Source organism: Triplophysa dalaica, chromosome 24 (genome assembly GCF_015846415.1).
Source record: "Triplophysa dalaica isolate WHDGS20190420 chromosome 24, ASM1584641v1, whole genome shotgun sequence".
Classification (NCBI taxonomy): domain Eukaryota; kingdom Metazoa; phylum Chordata; class Actinopteri; order Cypriniformes; family Nemacheilidae; genus Triplophysa; species Triplophysa dalaica.
This window is the reverse complement of record NC_079565.1, coordinates 12065931-12087380: the sequence shown is the minus strand read 5'-3', so window position 1 is coordinate 12087380 and position 21450 is coordinate 12065931. Positions and strand designations below refer to the sequence as shown.

At 36.9% G+C, this 21450-nt stretch overlaps 2 protein-coding genes across 2 annotated transcripts; one reads left to right on the top strand and one right to left on the bottom strand.

Moving 5' to 3' along the window:
• Positions 1-537: 537 nt before the first annotated feature.
• spty2d1 (SPT2 chromatin protein domain containing 1) lies at positions 538-10030 on the bottom strand. The gene is made up of 6 exons (XM_056740558.1): positions 9566-10030; positions 9161-9275; positions 4888-6291; positions 2840-3002; positions 1558-1635; positions 538-1228 (listed from the first exon to the last, which is right to left on the bottom strand). Exons 1-6 carry the CDS (start codon positions 9623-9625, stop codon positions 1126-1128), a joined length of 1923 nt encoding a protein of 640 aa, XP_056596536.1. The 5' UTR covers positions 9626-10030; the 3' UTR covers positions 538-1125.
• Positions 10031-10764: 734 nt separating this feature from the next.
• Positions 10765-20974, top strand: tmem86a (transmembrane protein 86A). The gene is made up of 3 exons (XM_056740233.1): positions 10765-10942; positions 13785-14049; positions 15196-20974. Exons 1-3 carry the CDS (start codon positions 10922-10924, stop codon positions 15621-15623), a joined length of 714 nt encoding a protein of 237 aa, XP_056596211.1. The 5' UTR covers positions 10765-10921; the 3' UTR covers positions 15624-20974.
• Positions 20975-21450: the final 476 nt, after the last annotated feature.

Below are 21450 nucleotides of genomic sequence, written 5' to 3'. Positions count from 1 at the left end.
CATTCTCTCAAAAGCGGTATAGCTTTTGCTGAAACAAGTAATTTAAGCACCTATTGTATTATTGCTCCAGTATGATATATCGATATTCCAGAACGCACATGTCAGAGTGGAATAACTGGCTATATCATTGTTTTTTGGACAAAACAATGAATGAACTTGGCATGTTTTCTACATGTCTACGAACATATTAAGGTATTGTTTTGATTTTCAACGGTAAAATTATAACATACAGCTCCTTTAAATTTACGGTTTGCACCTAGCAAAACTGGTCAATTATGCAAACTGTGGGTTGGGCACAAACAGGCGACTCGAACGCTTCCGATGGTTTAACAATATGTGCTAATACACCATTTATAATTTTAATGCCATGGTCATGGAAGGTTTCAGTTGTGTAAAGACTATAATCTATGCAGCTCATACTTTCCTTAGAAGTGTCCCCCATTTTTATCTCCCCAAAACACACTTTGACTGCTATTCAACAGTTTAGAAGTATTGTTTAGGGCAAAAGCACTCTGGATAAAATCCACATAAAGAACATTTATATGTATACTATTAATTACTTTTAATGTTTTTTTAAACTACATAAAACTATACTACTTAGATTTACGATTTGTGGACTAACGGCTGCAAAGTTAAAACAAAACATCTAGAAATCACTTGCATGAGGGGAACAATTTAACAAGTTTACAGAGCGAACTTCTTTTTGAATGAAGCTAATGAAACATGAATAAATAACAGGACCACAATATTTGTCAAATCACTTTAACAAAAAAATACATATCAAAAATGGCAGTTTTTCTCTTTTCGGCAATTCAATATTACAAACAATAAAAAGTATCCCTAATTCATGACCGATTTTAAAGCAGTTAGTGTTTGAAATGTAAGGCAACCACATAATATACTTCTACTGATACAAAAAATTGCCATCGTGATTCTCAGGTTTTATTTTCATATATTATGTTCTCTGAAGCTTAGCGACAGTTGGGCTTTAATAGTGCAACCTGCTCCCACTGCTTGGACATTCAAATAAATTATGTAACAATGTCTGTGCCACAAGGAAGGCTTTTCATTCCCTCTCCACTCAGTTGTATCTGATCCCCAACCACTGAATTAAAGTCAATTAAATTAAATCTTTTTCCGCTTCGCTTTCATCGCTAGCTTTTTCTTCATCTCCTCTTCCTCCTCAAGACGCATGTCTTCTTCGTCTTCTTTGATACCAAGACGTAAACTGAAGTAGAGAAAAAAAAAGATGTCATTAAGGAACGGAATGGTCGCCAGTCATCCGAGGACAGAAGCACTCGTCTATCGAACAGAATCATGTCAGATTTTTCTCTTCTTGGCCATCTTTTTACTTCTTGGCCAATCCTCAAGTTCTAGTCTCTCCTCCTCCTGGTCCTCAAGCACTGCCATTCGCAGGCTGACCATACAATCAGGGCAGAGCAAACACAGGAAACACTCAGAAAAAGGCAAATAACGTGATGATTTGGTTTTGATGATGATGAACCAAACTCATTTCTCAGAATGTTTTTTGCATTAGTAGTGCAATTGTCAGCTTACCTTCTGGCTTCCTCTTTTTGCTGTTCTTTCCAACTGCTCTCCATAAACTTCAGTGCATAGTCACTTTCATCTTTAAATCTGTCAAAATCAAAATTTTAATTTTAGGACAATAATTTGATTACAAAACTGGAATCAATTATAGAATTACACCTACTACAAATTTTATTGACTGCTCACAGCAATTAATGAACATGACTCAAAACTAAGGAACCAGGTGTAAAATGGATCAGAATAAGGGATGCTCAGATTGACCGCTTAACCCATAGTACAAAATTTGACTGATTAATATAATTGGTTAATCGATATGTTTATTTTAAGGTAAATTATATTTATTTAATAATAATAATTTAATAATACATTTTTAAATAACTTAAATCATACATGTTCTTGGTTTTCTGTATGGTGAAAGAAAAATATGCTAAACATGTGTTAACTCACAGAGCTTGCAAGCGCATGCGACCAGGTGTAAATGCCCTCCGAAACGTTTTCGAGACAGATTAAAATCTGATCACACAAGTCGCTTGACAAAACTGTACAAGTGTAATTCATCGGATTGTTGAGGCCACTGTCAGGGCTTTACTCCTCCAAACGGAGCGCGTCACTGGCAGCCTTGCCCAAGTTCATTGTTTTAAATGTAGACACGCAGATTCGGTGCCAGCCATCAATTTATCCTTTACATAAACGTAATTTATGGATGCTAAGCATCAGCTGCCCGTGCGCTTTGGAAAGGAGAAGAAAACTGCGCAAGCCGTGGTTTCCCTTCTTTTAGACGTGACGTAGATACACGAATGTGAAATATGAATTAGTAATAAATAATGTTTGTATCTTGGGTGGGTATAGTAGATCGGATATATTATTTTTGTTTTTTCCATTTTCCAAAAAGCCACAGGTTCGTGAAAATGTGATCATGTGAATGCAGGTGCTGTTGTGGATTTATTCGTTATGCTGCCGTTTGCATAATAAAATAAATCTGTGATATTTTTGTCTTAATGTCTCACAGACCCTCGTCAACTGTAGCTGTGTTTCATTTCGAAGTCTGCGTCATCCAGATGTGTAGGCGTATGCGGCGGACAAACGCAACCTCCGGAGGACCCCTTTCGAAATGAGATGCTGCATGCATTTTTATTTAATTTCAATTCATTACTAAAATCTTATCGGTTAATCTTCAGATAACGAGTGTCCGTTCTCTGTTAGGTAAATGAATCGAAATGAGCATCCCTAATACGAATCTTATCAACTCTGACCTTAATTATCATTCAAGACCAACTTAATATTAACTTACCTGCTCCTGTCATAGCCAAAGATTTCCCTGATGTGTTTTGAAATTACATTCTGATCTTCTCCTTCATCATCGATGAAGTCGTCCATTTCAGAATCGTACTCTTCTTCTTCCTCCTCCTCATTTTTACGTTTATAGCTCGATGTTATAGGGGGCAGTGCTGGTCCTTTAACAAACAAACAAGGTTTGACTTTAATAGAGTTCTCCACTCAGAAATCGACTCACTCCTTGGCATATGTACTTCCTTTCTTTAGATGAACACAAAAGAAGTAATAAAAACCTTGTTGTCCCTAACTTTGTAATCCCATTGACTTTTGTGTCCCATTTTTAAAGCTCCAAAAAGCTCATATTCATCATAGAAGTAATCCAGTTACTAGAGGTTGTCAATAAATGTCTTGCGAAATGAACGATACCATTTGTGGGTAAAACAGATCATGATTTTTTAATGGTATTTAGGAAAGATGGGTCATAAGAGAAATACATATTTAATGGCAGCACGGTAGCTCTACTAATCTCAACGCAAGTCTTCGAACCAATCAGATTCAATAATATGCTTTGCGGAGCCAGCGTGCTGCCATATTAATTTAAGTTCTAGTATTCTCTTTAAAGGGATCCTTCACTCAAAAATACCGGTCATCATTTACTCACCTTCAAGTGGTTCCAAATCTGTATAAATGTCTTTGTTCTGATGAACACAGAAAAATATTTGCAAGACTGCTTATAACCAGACAGATTTTGCCACCCATTGATTTACATAGTAGTCCACCAAAAGTGCCCCAGAACAGTGTGCTATCCTAAATTCTTTAAAATGTCTTCTTTTGTGTTCAAGGAACAAACAACACAGACTTTTTCCTACTATGGTAGTTAATAGTGGGGGAAATTTCTGTTTGGTTATGCAAGCATTCTTCCAAATATCTTTCTCCGTGTTCATCTGAACAAAGGAACAAAGACATTTATACACATTTGGAACAACTCGAAGGTAAGTAAATGATGGCAGAATTTTCCTTTTTGGGTGAAGTATCACTTTAACTATGTGACATTTCATGGATACATCTTAAATTCGAATGTGACCTATCATGACTAAGTAAGCTCAAAATATGAATAGTTTGAATTACAAATGTGTCGTTTTACTTAAGACAATAACACCTATGTCTATGGATCTATGGTTTACTTTTATGATGGATAGATGCGCATTATTGGTGCTTCAAAAATGGAATACATTTCAATCATGGAGAAGCGAGGATTTTGTTTCATAATTCAAATTCCTCCGATTATGTTTGGCTGAAAAAGGCACAATACATATAGGATGGCACAACAGTAAGTAAATTATGGGGTATAATCATTTTGGGGTGGAGTAACCCTTTAATACCATTAAACAGTCATGTGCTGGCTTAACAACACAACTTTGACTAAATGTCTAAAAATGTGCATTTATCACATTCTTCATGTATCCTCCAAAATAAAAAAGATGTGTCAACAGAAAAGCTGGTTCTGCAGATCAGTCACCATAACAAGCAAGCGGTGACTACGATGCCAACACTCACTGCTTAAAGTATTATTTAAAAAAAATTCTGTATCATATTGATTAAAATAACTTAAGAACAAAAAGAGTAAAATACTTATAATGGAAGTCTATGGGGAAAGGTGGGGTTTAAAACAGAAATACAAAATACAGTTTTGTTCAATCCACAGTCCCTATGAGAAATTTTTTATTAAAATTAAATGATTTATCTTGCCCGTGTATATATATATATATATATATATTTTTTTTTAATTTATTTATTTTATTGACACCTTACTTGGGCAGCACAGTACAGAGATAGAGGAGCTCTTTCAGCTCAGGACGCTTGAGTCGGGAATCACATTGGTGCTATATGTTGGGCGCCAACCACAGGACTATTGCCACTGACCATACTTCTCAAATTTTTGCATCACACCCCCGTCTATCATTCTTGCAAATGAACAACGTTTTAGTGTTGTGGCTATACTTTCTATGCATTTTTCTGATACAAATCCTTGCCCAAAGACTTACTGAACTGTTCATCTCTTACCTGATGGTGTAACTAAGATTCTGTGGCCTGTGGGGCCGATCACCGTCTTGAGCCCTTGGGGTCCTGGAGCTCTTTGGGGCATCCCTGGTCTTGGCGTATAGTCTTTTGTGGAAATGGTTTCTGAAACTACAGTACACTGAGGTCTTCCAGGGCCGGAGCCCATGCTGTTTGTCGGTCTCCCAGAAACGCCACCTCCCCTATTGATTGGTCCGTTTAAAGAGCCCCTGGAGCCACCAGGAACTTGCGGCCTTTGTAGACTTCCACTTGGTCTTTGTTGCTTTAAGGAATCACCAGAAGAAGGTCGTACGAGTCCGTTGCTTCCAGGCCGAGGTGGGAAACCACTCCCTGGTCTCTGTATGGTCCCTGGTTTAACTTGTTTTTGAGGATGTCCACCTCTATCCAAGTTACTCTGACCAAGTTTTACCTGCCCAGAGTTTTTCGGAGGTCCTTGACCTGATCTACCTGCCTCAGTCGAAGCTCCACTGCGAATCCCAGAAATATTTGTTTTTCCTTGAGGTCCTGAGGTAAACCCTTTTTTGGGGGTAAGGTCACTTGAGGTTGTTGGCCTTTGGCCCTGTGAAGGTCTGGGTGGTGCTTGTTTAGCCTGAAATGAGGCACTTTTCTTTGTGGCAACTTTACTATTTATGGTGGCCGATGAGCCCAAGTTGGTTCGGTCTACGTGAGGTTTGGCAGAACCATACGTTCTTTCACTGGAGCTTTGAGGCTTTGGCTTTTTGCTGGTATTGCTAGAAGAATACTTGTCCACAGCTGACTTGGCCAGCTTTCCATTTCTATTGTCTACATCTGCAATTTTCTTTTGTGAACTTGAGCTTGAATGAGATGTGCCATCCTTTTGCCCTGAATTCCTGTCGAGTTTCACATCCTTCCCTCTGTCCTGTTTCTTAACTTTACGCTCCATTTCAAGTTCTCGAATCTCATCTGCAGTTCTAAGCCTCTCTTCAGTCTTCTTTACTGTTTTCAGTTCGACAGGTTCAAATTGCTTTTTCTGTGCAAGCTTCAAAAGCTCTGCAAAGTTCATTGGTGGTGGGGCGGGCCTAGCTGGAGCGCTGGGTTTTTTCTGTTTACTGTCGACTTTGCTGAAGCTGTCAGCCCGTGGCTGTGGCTTAAGCGGCCTGCTTGGCTCAACCGACCTGCTTGGCTCATCAGATTCCGAATCTGAAGCCTCATAGTCAAAACTGTCTTCATCATACATGGCAGATGTTTCCTGATCTTCTGATCTGCCACCCCTTGACTGCCTCTTTTTGGGCTGCTCGACAACAGGGACTCCATTGTAACCTCTGAAATTGTCCTTGGTCCTTGATGCCATTGCTCGTGCCTTCCTGTCAGACTTGAGCTCTACTCTTTTGGCCAGTAGCTCTTCTTTTGCTTTCTTACTTCGGAGTTCTATGGTAAAAAATATACATTATATAACCATGCTTCTGAACTTTCTGTCAGTATGTTACCGTACATATTATAACCCAGCTCAATTCATTTTGGGTAATTTTGATTTTCTACATGAAATCATTGTACATAATAATTTTTTGGGGGGAAAAGACAACCTTGACATATTTAATATAAACAAACATGTCAAAGATTGAAATCAAACTTTGATGCTGGTCTCAGACTTGAGCCTAGTTTTCACAGTCAGGGTCAAATATTTTCTCAACCTCATGTAATTCCAAATCTGTATGACGTTTTATGCAAAATAGGTCAATTTAAATCATAAAACGACTGTTCTTTCGTATAAAAGTTGATAGGCACATCTTCAAAATCAACAATTAAAGAATTTAGCTTAATTTTTTTATTCAAACCTTAAGTATTTTATGAGGTCTGTGACAATGTAATGTTATGGCGAAACTACCAATGGAAAAAAAACATGATTTGACGGTTGTCTGCGATTTTTTGTATTGTTAAATGCCGCTGCATCTGAAAGCCAGAGGGCTTACACGCAGAAACTCTAAATAAAGGCAGGAGAAGTACCGTAAAAAAACGTAGTTCCAGGAAATGCCTCTGAGCATCTTTCAATCACCGTTCTTCAAGTCTTGTCAGGTATTTTCATGACAATCAATTATATTTAAAATGATTATATTTGATGGGGGTTGGTTTTTATAAGCAACTCAAACTCGCACTGCTTTTAGATCGAGCAGCATCTTCTATAGATCACAGAGTCGTGCTTCATGGACAAACAGTGCATGAAACGATCGCAAATTTTCTGATATCATAATGGCTCTAGACCAGAGGTTGCACTTGACTTTTTTATTTTGTCATTTTTTGACAGACAGGCTCGTAAAAAAAAAAATCGATCAATCTATTTTTACCCGTCACTATGGTGCAAGGTGATATTAGGTGCTAATTAGCATTTTTATGACGCCATCACAGCATACATGCGTTCCTTGAACCTACTTTATTTTAATATCCAATAAAGCTGAAGTCGTTTACATATTTAATGTTTCTATTGTCAGACATAAAATACGAATTACAGACAAATGTTCATATGACCAGTCAGTAACAATGACAGGTGCTTGTACACACTGTTTTGTAATCATTCATTTATTCTCTTACAAGTAACTTCAAGCTGTTGTCATGAAAGAAGTAGACGCAGAGAGACTTTTTTCCAAGCACTGAAAGTTATCCAAAATGAGGCTAGTCGCTATCGCTCTCTGAAGGAAAATTTCCGTAGGTTTGTGAGCACCTACGTGTTTATGAGAGTACGCAATGAGAGATCGCTGTGATATTGTAAAAAGTGCAAACAGATTTTCTGTTCGTTTTGACACTGTGGTGAAACAAATTAGACAGCGTTGGGCCGTCATAGTCAACTTGTTTATACACGACCCTTGCTCTGCAACGCATGTCTCCGCTGATACCGTGCGGGTTTTCCTGAATGAATGATGTCGTTTATGAGTATGAATGGGAAATGTACACATCTCTTTGAACACGTTCTGATGAAAGGAAATGATTGGATGCAACCAAATCGACAAAAAGGGAAACTACAAACTGCCCTCATGGTAATCCGTCAAAGTGACGGACAACCGTCAGATTTTTCCGTTGCTGGTATAAAATCTGTCAATGACTGAGAATGGTACGACCCGGGTGGTATGGGACACGACATAAAACTCTCTAAATTAATTTACATTTCGTGTTTTAGATACAATTTCAAAAGTTTAATTCATGCTTTGTAAATATGGAATGCATCTCAGCCTTTGAGCAATTTTAAAATAGTTGTATTAATTATAGTTTATTTATCATTGGTTGATGTAACAGTTAACTTTAGGAGGGCAGCTCAAACACAGAGCGGGAGCAGACAGGCGCTTGCGAGTCCCTCTCTCTCTTTCGACAAGCTGCGTGCAAATTACGTTTATTTTGTATTTCTGCACTTGAACTGCTGTTTCTATTGAAAAGCTGTTGTTATTGCTGTAAAGTGCTAATTCAACACGTGTCTGCATCTACTCGATGTTAAATCAATGAAGCGTGCATTGCGATGCATTTTTGATGCGTCGCTTTGACAAGCGCCGCTGCAGAAAACTCTTTTATATATAGCTGTTCTCTTGATGTTGAAGTATACCTATCTTTATTTATCTAATGTGTTCAATATTCTTTCCACATTTTTTGTCTTTAATATAAGTTTGTAGTCTTTCTGCAAGTCCCAACAAACTCACCAAATCCCCCATCAAAGTCATTAACAGAGCCTATGTGTACAGTGCACTACAGAAAAGTGTTTTGTGTCCACTATTATTGCTGACTAACGTGAAAAACATGATAAAACATGTTCTTTAGTTTGTAAACAGCTGGTAAATAAAAAAAGTGTTTTTATAATTAACAATACATTAAAAGCAGAGGACGAGGTGTTAAGATAAATAATATTCACAGCTATACTATCAATTTAAGTGTTTATTCATGTGATTTTCTATGGTGGTCATTAGGTGGTACTTGGAACAACTCATTTTATTAAAGGTGGTACCTGATCTGAAAAGTTTGAGAACCACTGCTGTCATTCAAAACGTTATGACTCCTGTAGGCTCAGTGTTGTTCAGTTGCCAACGTTCTTCAAAAGATATCTTGTTTCGTACGTCATTCAGTTTTCGAACAACATGAGGGCGAGTAAATGAAAGAATTTTGGGGTCAACTATCTCTTTAAAGTTCATTACAAGTCACAGAGAATTTCACAGAAAAGATGCACGTAAAGAAAATGTAATACTGAAAATGTTAACTTAAAGTGGTCCTTTACAGTTGGTTTGAAATTACAGAATTGGCAGGAAGGGAGGTAATATTTTACCTTTGTGCTTTTGCTCTACGGCCTGTTTCTTCAGAAAGGCCTGTACAGCGGCCGAATTGACTCCTTTTACTCTGACATCTTTTTTAGGAGGCCCAGTTTTCAAGCTGTACCGTTTCTATAAAAAATACAGGAGTAAAAAGTTAGTTAAATGTGCATAGTGGACTTTTGTAAGCCTTAGCCAGCCACGTGACTTGGATAGCTGTAACCAGAAGGGATGTAACAACGATTGCTGTATTTAAATGTATCACCACATTTTATATTAATCTGACATGCTTTTCAATACGTTAGTTGTACAACACATGAATCATGCATGTTTTTGGTGTTACTCAAGGAAATAATTGTCCATCTTAAAAAGAAAAAAAGCGATTATAATATTTTTGCGCTACTGTTTTAGTTGTTACTCACCGGTACACCACCAGGCCCTTGATTTTGGGTGGCGATGGACAGCACGTTATCGAAATCCATAACGACTGCCCTGTCTAAATCTTAACGTTACTTAGCTAACAGCAATAGCTAGCACGTTTGCAATCGATTATCACTGATTTTAGAGCTTTTGTTCCTTTAAATACAACTCAATAACTCAACCCCGATGATTTAATATAGCGAGGATTAAAAGCGGAAGAAGAAGGGAAAGCCCTCGATTAAACCAACTAGCTTCAGCTTCTGTTCGTCATATTGGATCAGCTGTTGGACATTTAAACCCTTACAACTGTGGATCAGATTTACAAACGAACAGCTCCCGTTGTCTTCAATGATACAGGATGAGTTGCAGTAAGTGTCAAACGATATGAAGAAGAAAAGCTGTAAAACACCGCGTATAACGAAATCCTTTGAGATGTGTATTTTCTAGCACTAATAACCAATCCCACGTCATCCGGTTCGAATGCATGCGTCACGTCCGGTGATATGCTACACGTGTTTATTCTTTAATATATATATTATTTTAAATACAGCTTTTCAGATTAAATCAGACAATTGAATTACATGTATACATTAAAATAAGACTAGTAAGAATTTAAAACAAGAATGAAAATTGTCTATGGATTTTCGATTATTTGTTATAGGTTTAGGGTGAACACGTATTGAGATGTCTTTCAATACAGTGAGTGTCCCAATTTACTTGAATTTGCAATGCATATCAGTTATAACGGTAATATACACGACGATTTTAACTTATTGTAAATTGTAAGTTCACTTCATAAAAAACAGAGCACACACTAACGCACTGACTGAAACCTCAAGAAGGTCTTTTAAAATTTGTTTTCAACTAGAAAAGCGAAAATGGTTAAAAGTGGATTGATCTAAAAAAGCAGAACTGTGCATCATTTATTCAAATTCTGCCACTGGGTGGCAGTGTAACTTCATTCAATCCTTGACTGGATTCTGTCCATAGTAAAATCTTGCATTTTATAAATATCGGAATATATATATTCATAATAAGAGATAACCAGGACTCGTGTATGCGGTAAAGAACAATAATAAAAGATTAATAAAATATAAGTATTATAAAGCTGAGGCTCGCCAAATTTAAACATTTCCGCGCAATTTGATTGGACGTCACTATCTGTTTTTACCAGTTGGCTCCACCCACATTACATCTGACTTCTCTCCTCCCACTGATGATGGCCTCTTCTAAACACAAGACAAAAACAAATCTCACATACTAAGGGACGTTAAATCTGCCGTGTGCTTTACTAACGACGACTCCTCTGTTCATCTGTCCGCTGGCGAAGAAAAGCCAGAAACGATCCCGAGGTAAAGATGGTCTCCCCCGTCACTGTGGTGAGTCTGTTTCCTTTTTTGTATCAAATATCCGTTTGAATGTGTTCGAGCTCAACACGTTATAGCTACTTTTGTTTTATTATTTTGTTATGAATTCATGACACGTGTTATGTACGGTTTCATACGTTAAGGAGGTCGTCATTTCTATTGCATATATTATGTATGGATGTACAACCGTTATTTATATATATATATATATATATATATATATATATATATATATATATATATATATATATATTCACGTATATATATTATGTGGGTAAGTATATAGTCTGTTTCTATTATAGACATGCAAAGGCGGTAAATATTCTATATAGGCTATATTTTTGTATGCAAGCATCCTTGAGCTGGTTATCTTAGTAATAACAATGAGCACGTGACCAAGGCCACAGCATGTCCGTGTTTACTTCATCTCAACAAACCATGTGCTATAGGATCATAAATTGTGCGGCTTATTCATGCCAAGGTTTGAATCGTCTATTATGAAACATGGCTTTGTGCAGCTAGGCTTTTCTGCATTCTCAGTGTTTCCCTATTTTCTCATGCTTTCAAAGCGCTTTTATTTAGTGGAAACACCCGTGACAGACCTTTATTCCTCTTTCATGCAGGCTGGCGCATTATGGCAATAAGAGTGACAGCACTTTTGTTTTGCTGACATGAGCAAACGCTGCTGTTTCAGCAAACCTATTTCATTATGTCCGAAATGTCCTCAGATTTTGATGAAATATAAAACGTTATTTGATGCCAGATGACTTATTCATTTTATTGTAAATGTAAGATACGCAGGAGGCCAGGAGACTTCTGTTAAAATTTGATTAGACAAAATAGTATGAATCATCAATGTATGTTTTGTTTGTTTGTTTTTATTTGACCAAAATAACAAAATAATTATAATAAATGTGAATACTTGCTAATAGCATGCAAACGATTGCATAAAGATTACCCCACGTAGCTCAAAAGTGTATTGGTCTTTGAATGCCTTAAAAAGCTGTCATTTCCATTCAAGTCCATACATTTACTTGTTTTTTTTCTGTAATAGCGCATTGACAGCTCACACACTATACCGTTCTCAGATGTTCTGCTAAAGAACAGATTTGTTATAGCTAATAGGATGCCCTTGTCGGATTCACACCTATAATCTTTCTTCACTGGCACATTTTTAGATTTAGTCCTTTAGATGACATCTTTATCCACTAGGCCTCTCAACGCCCATCACCTCACATTTTATAATTCGCATTATAAAGAGAACGTTGCTTTGTCGAGACCGCGATTTTCCCATCGCTCTCCTCACATTATTTGTTTCAATGTCTCTGTATTTCAGCATGACCTTTCTCAGACTGCAGGGGGACTTTAGAATGATGGAAATGTACGCATGCTAACAATAGACTTTTTCCACTTCCCCCATGGCCTGAGACTCAAACTACAAATTCCAAGATTAAGCCAAGACCCTTTGACAGACTGAGAAAAATATTAGGAACATTACAGAAGTTAACCGGTTTCTATTACATATATTTTTTATTTATTTAGGATTTTCACTTGATGGACGTAAAACAGGAAAAAAACCTCAATAGATCCTGGTTTCCCTTTGTTTGGCTCACTTAGCAACGACCTAGCAACCACCCAGAATCCTAAGCCAGTGTAGAAATGTGCAAGGCTTGATTTTTCAAATTTCTTGTAAGGTTTAACATGTTGTAAATTGTTTTTGTGACCGCTACAGCTTGCATACCGCTGAAGTAAAACTTCTGGAATCACCTGGTTTTTTAATTGGGGTGATTGTGCAACAAGACCCATAGACTGCCAAAGCCATGTGCTTCTGTTTGAGTATTTTGATTTGCTTACTGGTGGCCTTTTTCTTTTGGCCTATTATGTATATTTTTCCCTCAAATGTATAGTTTTATTAATTCTTATTATTTTTATTTTTATATATTTTTAGCAAATATAGACAGAATGCCCAATTGTTTCTGTCTCTTTGTTGCTGCGACACAGGTCACTTTGACATGCATGCATGTATGCTTTAGAGGTGTAACTATGTTTACAGTCTCTTAATATGTGATATCCTACACTTCTCTTTGAGGAAAAGGATTTGAAGTATTTTAATGCGTTGTTTTATAACCCGTAAACCCAGCAGCATAATGCGTATTGAAGAAGACTCATACATAATTAAAATTCATATATTAATGTGCTAGATCATGAAAATTGTTGCAGCAGCAAGGTTATTTTAGTTGATTAAATTAAAAAATTTAAAACGTTTCTGTTTCTTTGAAATCAAATAAAATATCGACCTACAAATTATTGCAAAAACTTACACTTAATGAAAAATGTTACTGTTGCCTCAAAAATAAACTGAAATAAGTTTAAAGCACAAAAATTATATTTATAAATAAAACTAAAATACTTATTCATATATCTTATATAGCAATCTAACAAATAAATTATAAATGAACATAACCATACACCAAAATGAAAATAAACATAAAAATCTAAGATTAAAAGCTCATTTAAAATAGTAATTAAAGTAAATACAACTAAAACAAAACTATAATAACTATGGCGAGCAGCAGTCAGTTGAGAGGTACCGTTGCTCCTCATGTCACATCCCTGTTACCTGTTGAATCTCAAGCAGCGTTGTTGATGTCAGTCATGACAAACACAGAACAAGGTAATACATGTCGAGGAAAGATGATGAAAACAAACATTGAAATAACATTGATGAATAATACTTAGAATAAGTACTTAGTTTTTTTTATGCTGATATGCTCTCCATGTTGGTCTTTTTACGGAACTGACGATAATTTTCACCACCAATGCTTAAAATTGTATTCTTTCTGTCGATGTGCAGGTCAAAAGTGAAGGCCCGAAACTTGTGCCGTTCTTCAAAGCCACCTGCGTGTACTTCGTTCTGTGGTTGCCCACCTCGAGCCCCTCCTGGTTTAGTGCCCTTATCAAATGTCTGCCCATTTTTTGTCTCTGGGTCTTTCTACTAGCTCATGGCATCAGCTTTTTGGGTGCCCACTCCAGTGCCAGGAAAATCCTGGCCGGACTTATTTTTTCAGCTTTGGGTGACGCATTTCTCATCTGGCAAGAGCAAGGCTACTTTTGTCACGGTGAGTAAAATAATTTGTGTCGCTTGGATTTGATTAGAATCGGATTAAAGACAATATAAAGATAAATTCCAGATTATTTGCTATGTTTAAGAAATGCCACTGATAAGAGAAATCAACTTATGGGAGAATCAATATTAAATACGCTTGTACCTTATTGCCCCTTCAATTGCTTCAATTCATTGAGTTTATGCTAATTTCTTAAAAGGCGATTATGCAAGTCACCATTCTGAGTTTTTTTTTATTTGTGTTCCAACCCAGAGTTATTATTCCTGATTCAGCAGCTCTTGTTCTAGTGTAGAGGTTGAATTAGTTTTTTTTAGCTCTATGTTGAGGGAACAAGCCATTCTGCCCAAGGATCCCCTTGGGAACCATGCAGTTACTCAAACTACAAGTTTTCCATGACCAGTTTGAACAAACATCAATTAGCAAAACTGAAATGCTCCCTGGTGTATCTAGTACAAAGGCTATTAAAGTGTCTGTCATAATTTATTCACCCTCATGTCATTGTAAAACCTGTCTATGACTCTTTTCTTCTGTGAAACCCAACAGAGTTTTAAGAAATGTCACAGCGGTTTTGTGCCCATATAATGGAAGTCAACAGGGGCCAATGTTGTTTGGTCACCAACATTCTTAAAAATATATGAAGTTTTATTAAAAGCGCTGTTCTTGATTAACAGCGGCTAATAGCATTGTATTACAGATTTGCCATGAATCGCTCATTCCAAACACGACAGTGGCCACCACATAACAAAAAAAGTTGTTCTCATGTTGATGCAGGGAAGAGATCATACAGGCATTAGAAAGACTGTAGAAAGAGTGATGTCTTATTTATTACATAAAATAAAAGGTCTGTGGATTTTAAGTATAAGAAGAAGGATACAAGTTTAATGTATGTAGGGCCGCTCTGTAGGCCGCGGGGTCTGATCCCAGGCTCGGGCCAAATCCCGGACTCTGAGCCCTCCCCTCGGTCAGCTTGCAAAACACACATATCTTTCCCCTATCTTTTATATGGACTCTAAGTGTGAACTCATGAACTTCTTTTGTGTTCTGCAGAAGATAGTCATACAGTTTTGGAATAACATGAGGGTAACTGTCCTTTTGTTTCGTGTCAAATTCTCACAAATATTGTGTATTTGTCATCATCAGGATTGCTAATGTTCGCCATCACCCACATTCTCTACTCTTCGGCATTTGGGATGAAGCCCATCAACTTGAGAGCAGGTATTGTCTTCTCCGTCATCTCAGGCCTCAGCTACACACTCCTCTACCCCTACCTTTCCGGTCCTTTTACCTACCTGGTTGCCGTTTACGTTGCTCTCATTGGATTCATGGGCTGGAGGGCCATCGCCGGCGTCCAGTTCGCCAACGACCTCTGGACCTGGACAAAACTTTCGGCGTGTCTCGGAGCCGTCCTCTTCATGGTGTCCGACCTCACCATTGCCGTCAACAAGTTCTGCTTTCCAGTGCCCTATTCCCGAGCCATCATAATGGCCACCTACTACGCAGCACAGATGTTGATTGCCCTGTCAGCGGTGGAATGCCAAGACGCTGATGTGTCTCGGAAAAGAGCCTGAGGAACCGTATCTTTACCAACTTCCCCCAAAGACTTGAGGTCCTTAGCCACTGTAAATGTTCAAAAACCACTTCCAGAAACTTTAGGTCCATATCCAGTTCCCTTTGTCTAGTCAAGATTTTGCAAGTTTAAGACGATGCAAGACCAGAGTCATGAACTAGTTCTGGTCTTCAACAGTTTGCGAGTATGTCCAAGTTACCATTTTCGACTCCTTTGCACCCTTGGATAACTTGGCCACTTCCGTCCTGAGGACAAAAAAGTTTTGAGTGATTAGTCTATTCCTGGAAACTACTTTTAGGCTGAAGAATGGACCAGCAAACAATACAAGGTGGTCAGATTACTCATCCCAGTCCATCCTTTCAGCAGACATAACCAGAGAACGAAAACCATTTCAAACTAAAGCCGACATTTTAGTGTAAGTAGTGCTGCTGTACTGATAATCAATGCACATAGTCGCGAGCCATAGTTGTGAGCATTGTTGTTTATCCTGTCATTGACCTGAGAGTTGATTTTTTATATTGTTTCGTAACAACGTTCATGCCTACATGCACACACATGCTGGAGTAGGTTTCATGCTTCAAACAGTTCGTAATGCCTGACATCACCTCTAGCGTACATCGTGCCTGTATGCTATGCTGAGATATGCAACATTTCCAAAGTATGTAAAAGGGATGTTTAAAGGGACGGAGGTCACTTTCTTGGGAGGCGATTCGATGACAACGTCTGTGATCTTTTTTAGGTTTCTGCCAAGTCAGCAGCATTGCTCAATACCTATGGTATAAGGAAACAGAGAATAAGTTTTAGTTGTACTGTTTGTTTTGTTTGTACAGTATCACACATTGTTTTTAAAGATGGCGTGATATCAGAGGATAGATATGTACCGAGCTTCCAACCACTATGTGTGTTCGTTGGGAGTCTAGCGAAAGCGGGAAACCTGCTGTGGGTGAATCAACATCCGTGGTAAAACTTGATCTCTGGAACTGCTGGGATTTTAATCATGAGACAAAAGCCAGTACTGTTTTTTATACTCACTTTTCATCTCATTCACATTTTTCTCCACCTGAAACTTATTTCACATAATTTTCTGTACGAACATTTAATCAGCGTGCGAATTGTTCTAAGGTCAGCTTTTTGCAGTTTTTCTTTCGTACTGTGTTTCGCAATTGGATTATACATTTTGGTAGATCTCAAAACTCTGGTCAAATTTTACCCTAAAATTAAAAGCAATATATATTTATATATTTTTACATTATTATTATTACATTGTGACATTATTTTAAGAATGATTTTTTAATTTCTGAAGTCATATTAACTAATAGCTCTGTTCTACTGGCGGGAATAGTTTGTACCAGTACAACAAAACCTAGCATACTATGTTTTTGGGGGGAAAAGGTGGATAATTGACGTGAAAATAATGTCAGAATGAAAATAATAGTGTTACATTTTTTTTAATGCATTAATACAAAATTTCAGTGAATTTATTTTTTTGATTTAGTGGTGCGAAGAAAACTGACATATTCTTGGAAGGCTTTGTGAGATTCACGTATTTATTCGAACAACACATGTACTGTATTTATTATCCCTTAAATAGATCTGATCGCAGTATGTTTTTGTAATTCTCAATAAGGGATCAACACCTGATCTTTCACCGATAGTAAATGAAGGAAGAAAATCAAGCACCTGGTTTGATATGTGCTCAGCTGCTCTATCCTCAGGTGTGAGTGGAAATGGGATTTGTACACAATCATAGCTGAATACTCCGGTGGGCCACTGTTAACTGTCAGAGCCTTTTTTTGAACCTACACATGAAAACGCATGTTGGAACTAAAATGGCGGTTACTCATGAATTCTTTGGAATGCAGACTTAAGGTTGGTCTCGTTTGAAAAAAGAAAAGTAGCTGATCATTGCAAAAAAAAACACACACAAAAAAATTTGAGGTATGTTGTTTGGTTTATTGTAAAATATAAATAAAAAAGTTAATGTTTTTCTTTGATTAAAAAAATACATCAAAAAAATACGGGCACACAATATAATCAACTACTCTCCCTACATAAATTATTTATAAAAACACCAAAACAATCTGTATTCTAGAGTCTTACACCTTTCCAATGATATATAGTTTGTCATGATTCGATTAGAAATTATATGCATAATATTGAAGCAAACCAAGGTGTCCCGTATACGGAACGGGTCACATATGACAGGCTACAGAGAAAGAGCGGGCACAACCTGACCGTGACGCGGAGGAAAACAACGTCCAGTCATAGACGGACTTTGTATTTAACATTTGTTGGATTAGACGCCAATATTAACCGAAAGCAAATGACTGATACTGTTGCGTATTCCCTAACGTTCATCTAACGAAACGCTAAAAATCTGACTTTTCAACAACCAAAAAAACGTAAACAGAAAATGATAGAAAATATACCAATTTTAATGATAACAAAATCATTAAGATTTTATAATAAAGTAGGGATGAAAATTTTTTTCCCTGTTGATGCATTGTAAATCTATTCTTACAAATTACACAAAATAAACGTGGCATCTACCCTGACTATTTGTTTTATATCTTCTTAGCCCAATAGAAACAGCACCAATATTTTAGCATACTTACTTTGTACCAAGTGTCATAAATTCCTAGTTCAATGGTCATGCTGTCAGCAGAACATTTCAGCTTAGTCAAAAGAGCGTTTGTTATTTGCACAGTCATCAAAACTGTGTCTCTGCAATAGAACTGTGCATCATTCAACAATTCAGTAATGTGTTGTGAACGTTTCGCATTATGTCGTATATTTTTATTTAGAGTTTTGGAAATAAAGTAATGATAGTTAATACTAGGAGAGAACTCTGGAAGTGATGTAAGCAACCCCCGAAATGCATTTCAGGGTCTATTTACATTGTTCAAATTTCCATTGTATTGAATTTCTTTCTTCAACCTGCTGTCAACTCCCAGATGGCTGTAATTCAACAGTTAAACCTCCCCCAGTTTCCTGTTTTGTGTAAATGCAAACTCCAAAGAGCACAGCAGGTGCCTGCTCCCTCCATCACTGAAATAGTGTTTTGAGGTCTGGAGACAGATACTGGCAGCGGGAGGATTTCCTGTCCATCTGGCTTTGCTTTAGCCAGTAACATTATTCAAATGACGAGATCGCTTTACACCCTCTTTCAGCGATCGAAAGGATGATGCTTTTGTATCGAGGTCGAGGGGGGAGAAACAGAATGCTGGGAGTTCAGTGTGTTCAGGTTTAATGGCAATGATTAGGTGTTGATGTCTGAGCGCTGATAATATTGAGAATTAACCCACTCGGTTGAAAGCAGACTTTTGAGGGATGTAGATGATTGCACTTTTCCATTTATCTTTATTGTTTTTCTGACACTAGGGACAGTTTCTCGGACAGGGATTGGACAATCCAAGCCTAAAATAAGTGCTGTCAAAACTGAAAACAACTTGCACTGACATACTGTAACTTAAAAAACATGCCTTAATGTTGTCACAAAATGCACACAAGTTATGTTTTTAGTATGGCATGTCTGTTAAAACTACTTAAATTTCCTCATTAAACTAAATCCTAGACCTGGTTTAAAATTATCCCTGTCTGGTAAACTACCCCTTTGTGTTTGAGCTGATTGTGGTGGACCCAGGGATAAAGCTCTGAATTAAGGGGACTGTTCACCCAAAAAGGAAAATTCTTGCATCATTTACTGGGCACCCTCTAGTTGTTCCAAGCATGTATACATTTCTTAGTTGAGATTAACACAGAAAAAGATATTTGGAAGAATGCTTGTAACCAAACAGTTCTGGGGCACTATTGGCTAACATAGAAAAAATACTATGGTGGTTATTTTAGTCCCAGAACTGTTTGGTTACAAGCTTTCTTCCAAATATCTTCTTAAATCCGGATTGGAACAACCTGAGGGTGATTTACTGATTTTTCATTTTTGGGCGAACTGTCCCTTTAATGATTTCTGTTCTGCTTGATTCAAGTCTGTGTGCTTGCATTATAGTGTACAACTGAAATGCACTTTGAAAGCTAGAAGGACAAAAAAAGTCAATGTTTTATGCAGACACAAAAGTTGTTTCAAAACCTAGTGATTTGCTTAAGTCTACACAGACCAAACTTATTCTCTGTCTGACAGCATAATGGCCCCTAAGAAGTGGCTATTTTGGAAAATATTAATTAAATATTGAATACAATAAAAAATCAATAAATGTTGAGTAAATAGTAACCTTTGGCCTTATTGATTAATTTTCTACATTATTATATTAATTTGCAATATATATTTATTATAAGTAATTACAAATGATTGCATTAGTAAATAATTAATTATAAAAATCATTGTGAATAATATAATTATTATACATAATTATTTATTTGTAGACTTTCTGCTGAAATGTTCATTATTTTGGATTAATTAATTAAGAGATCAGTGCAGTTTTCGAATTTAACAAGAACTAAGCATCTTAGATGGCACCTATGGCATTGGGAGTATGTATACAAGGCCCTAAAATGCTGTCTTGATAGTTAGCTCACTAGATTTAGGACCAGAACATATGACCTTCAAAGTTTGAAAAATCACACTTGCTGATACTTTTTTTTGTCGCTGTTTTTTCCAGCTTTTGGTCTGTTTTGTGGTTGTTTTAATGGCTGCTGCGAACATTGTGTACAATCATAACCTTACCAAGCTTGATGTATGCTATTCTCTATCACCTCTGCCTTTAAGAGAAAAAAGGGAAGTTACTCTTACTAATAAAAGAAAACATAATCTGATTCCGTTCCATTTTACAAGAAAGTTTTATGCAACATATTTATCACAGAATCTAATATTGTGTATCGCAAGTAAATTCATGTTGGAAATCACACTAAAAGAAAAGTTTACACCTGTGCTATAGAGTTCCAACTGAATATACTGTATGTAAAACTTGACAAATATATGTAAAACCTAAGGCGGTTGGCGATACTTGGGTAGTTAAAGCTGTGTAGTCGTAAATACAATCTTAAAATACAAAACCCTTCTCGAGGTTGTTGTGGTCTTAGTTCTGTGAAAAATATACCTACATGAGGGAAACTCATTTTTTGGAGTACCTCTTTTTCTCTATATTATGCATTTATCTTCTTTTACTGTTGACCTTTAACATTGTGAAGTTACTATTATGTTCTGAATGAATGCTGTTATTTTTTGCTGAGTAGATATGAGGTCTATACATTATTTTGCCTTGATGTAAAAGTCCGCTCTTTCATTTCATTATTGTGGTTAAAGGACCCTAGTGCTCCTTTGCTGTAGTGACACTGCTATGAATGTGATTCAGTCAAGTGAGAAATAAATGCAACTGCAATGCAACTCAAAACCTGCTACAAGTCTTGTGTGTTTGTCTCATTGTTCAACATTATATTATTTTAAATGGATAATTTTAGCATGATTAACATCAACCTTTTCTGATGCAGAAAGTAGAGAAAATTCATGGTTTAAATGTCTCATGAACAGGGCTTGTTTATTGTTTTATACTGTTATATGAGGTCTAGTTATGACGTTCGCGTGTTTTTTACATTCAAAAACATCAATATCAATAAGTAATAGGCTATTTTCTACAAATGTTTTGAGGCCAGTTCTACAAACGTTCAGTTTTATGGACGGCCGTTACTAATGTCGGAATCCGAAGGAAGGTTATGCAGGCGTTCGGTGGGCCTGGTGTCAATAACAGATGTAATCTCAGTAACAAGGGCATTTTCAGTTCTAACACTTACATGATGTTCGCGTGAATACGATTCCCACTACAAAAGCTGGGGTAAAAATCGTGATTTAAATTCATCCCTCCTTTAAGTCTCTA

Coding starts and splice junctions, on each gene's coding strand:
- tmem86a (XM_056740233.1), top strand. CDS start 10,922: ATGGTCTCCCCCGTCACTGTG. Junction 10,943..13,784: donor TGGTCTCCCCCGTCACTGTG/GTGAGTCTGTTT, acceptor GTCGATGTGCAG/GTCAAAAGTGAAGGCCCGAA. Junction 14,050..15,195: donor GCAAGGCTACTTTTGTCACG/GTGAGTAAAATA, acceptor TGTCATCATCAG/GATTGCTAATGTTCGCCATC.
- spty2d1 (XM_056740558.1), bottom strand. CDS start 9,625: ATGGATTTCGATAACGTGCTGTCCATCGCCACCCAAAATCAAGGGCCT. Junction 9,276..9,565: donor AAGGGCCTGGTGGTGTACCG/GTGAGTAACAAC, acceptor TATTTTTTATAG/AAACGGTACAGCTTGAAAAC. Junction 6,292..9,160: donor CGTAGAGCAAAAGCACAAAG/GTAAAATATTAC, acceptor TTTTTACCATAG/AACTCCGAAGTAAGAAAGCA.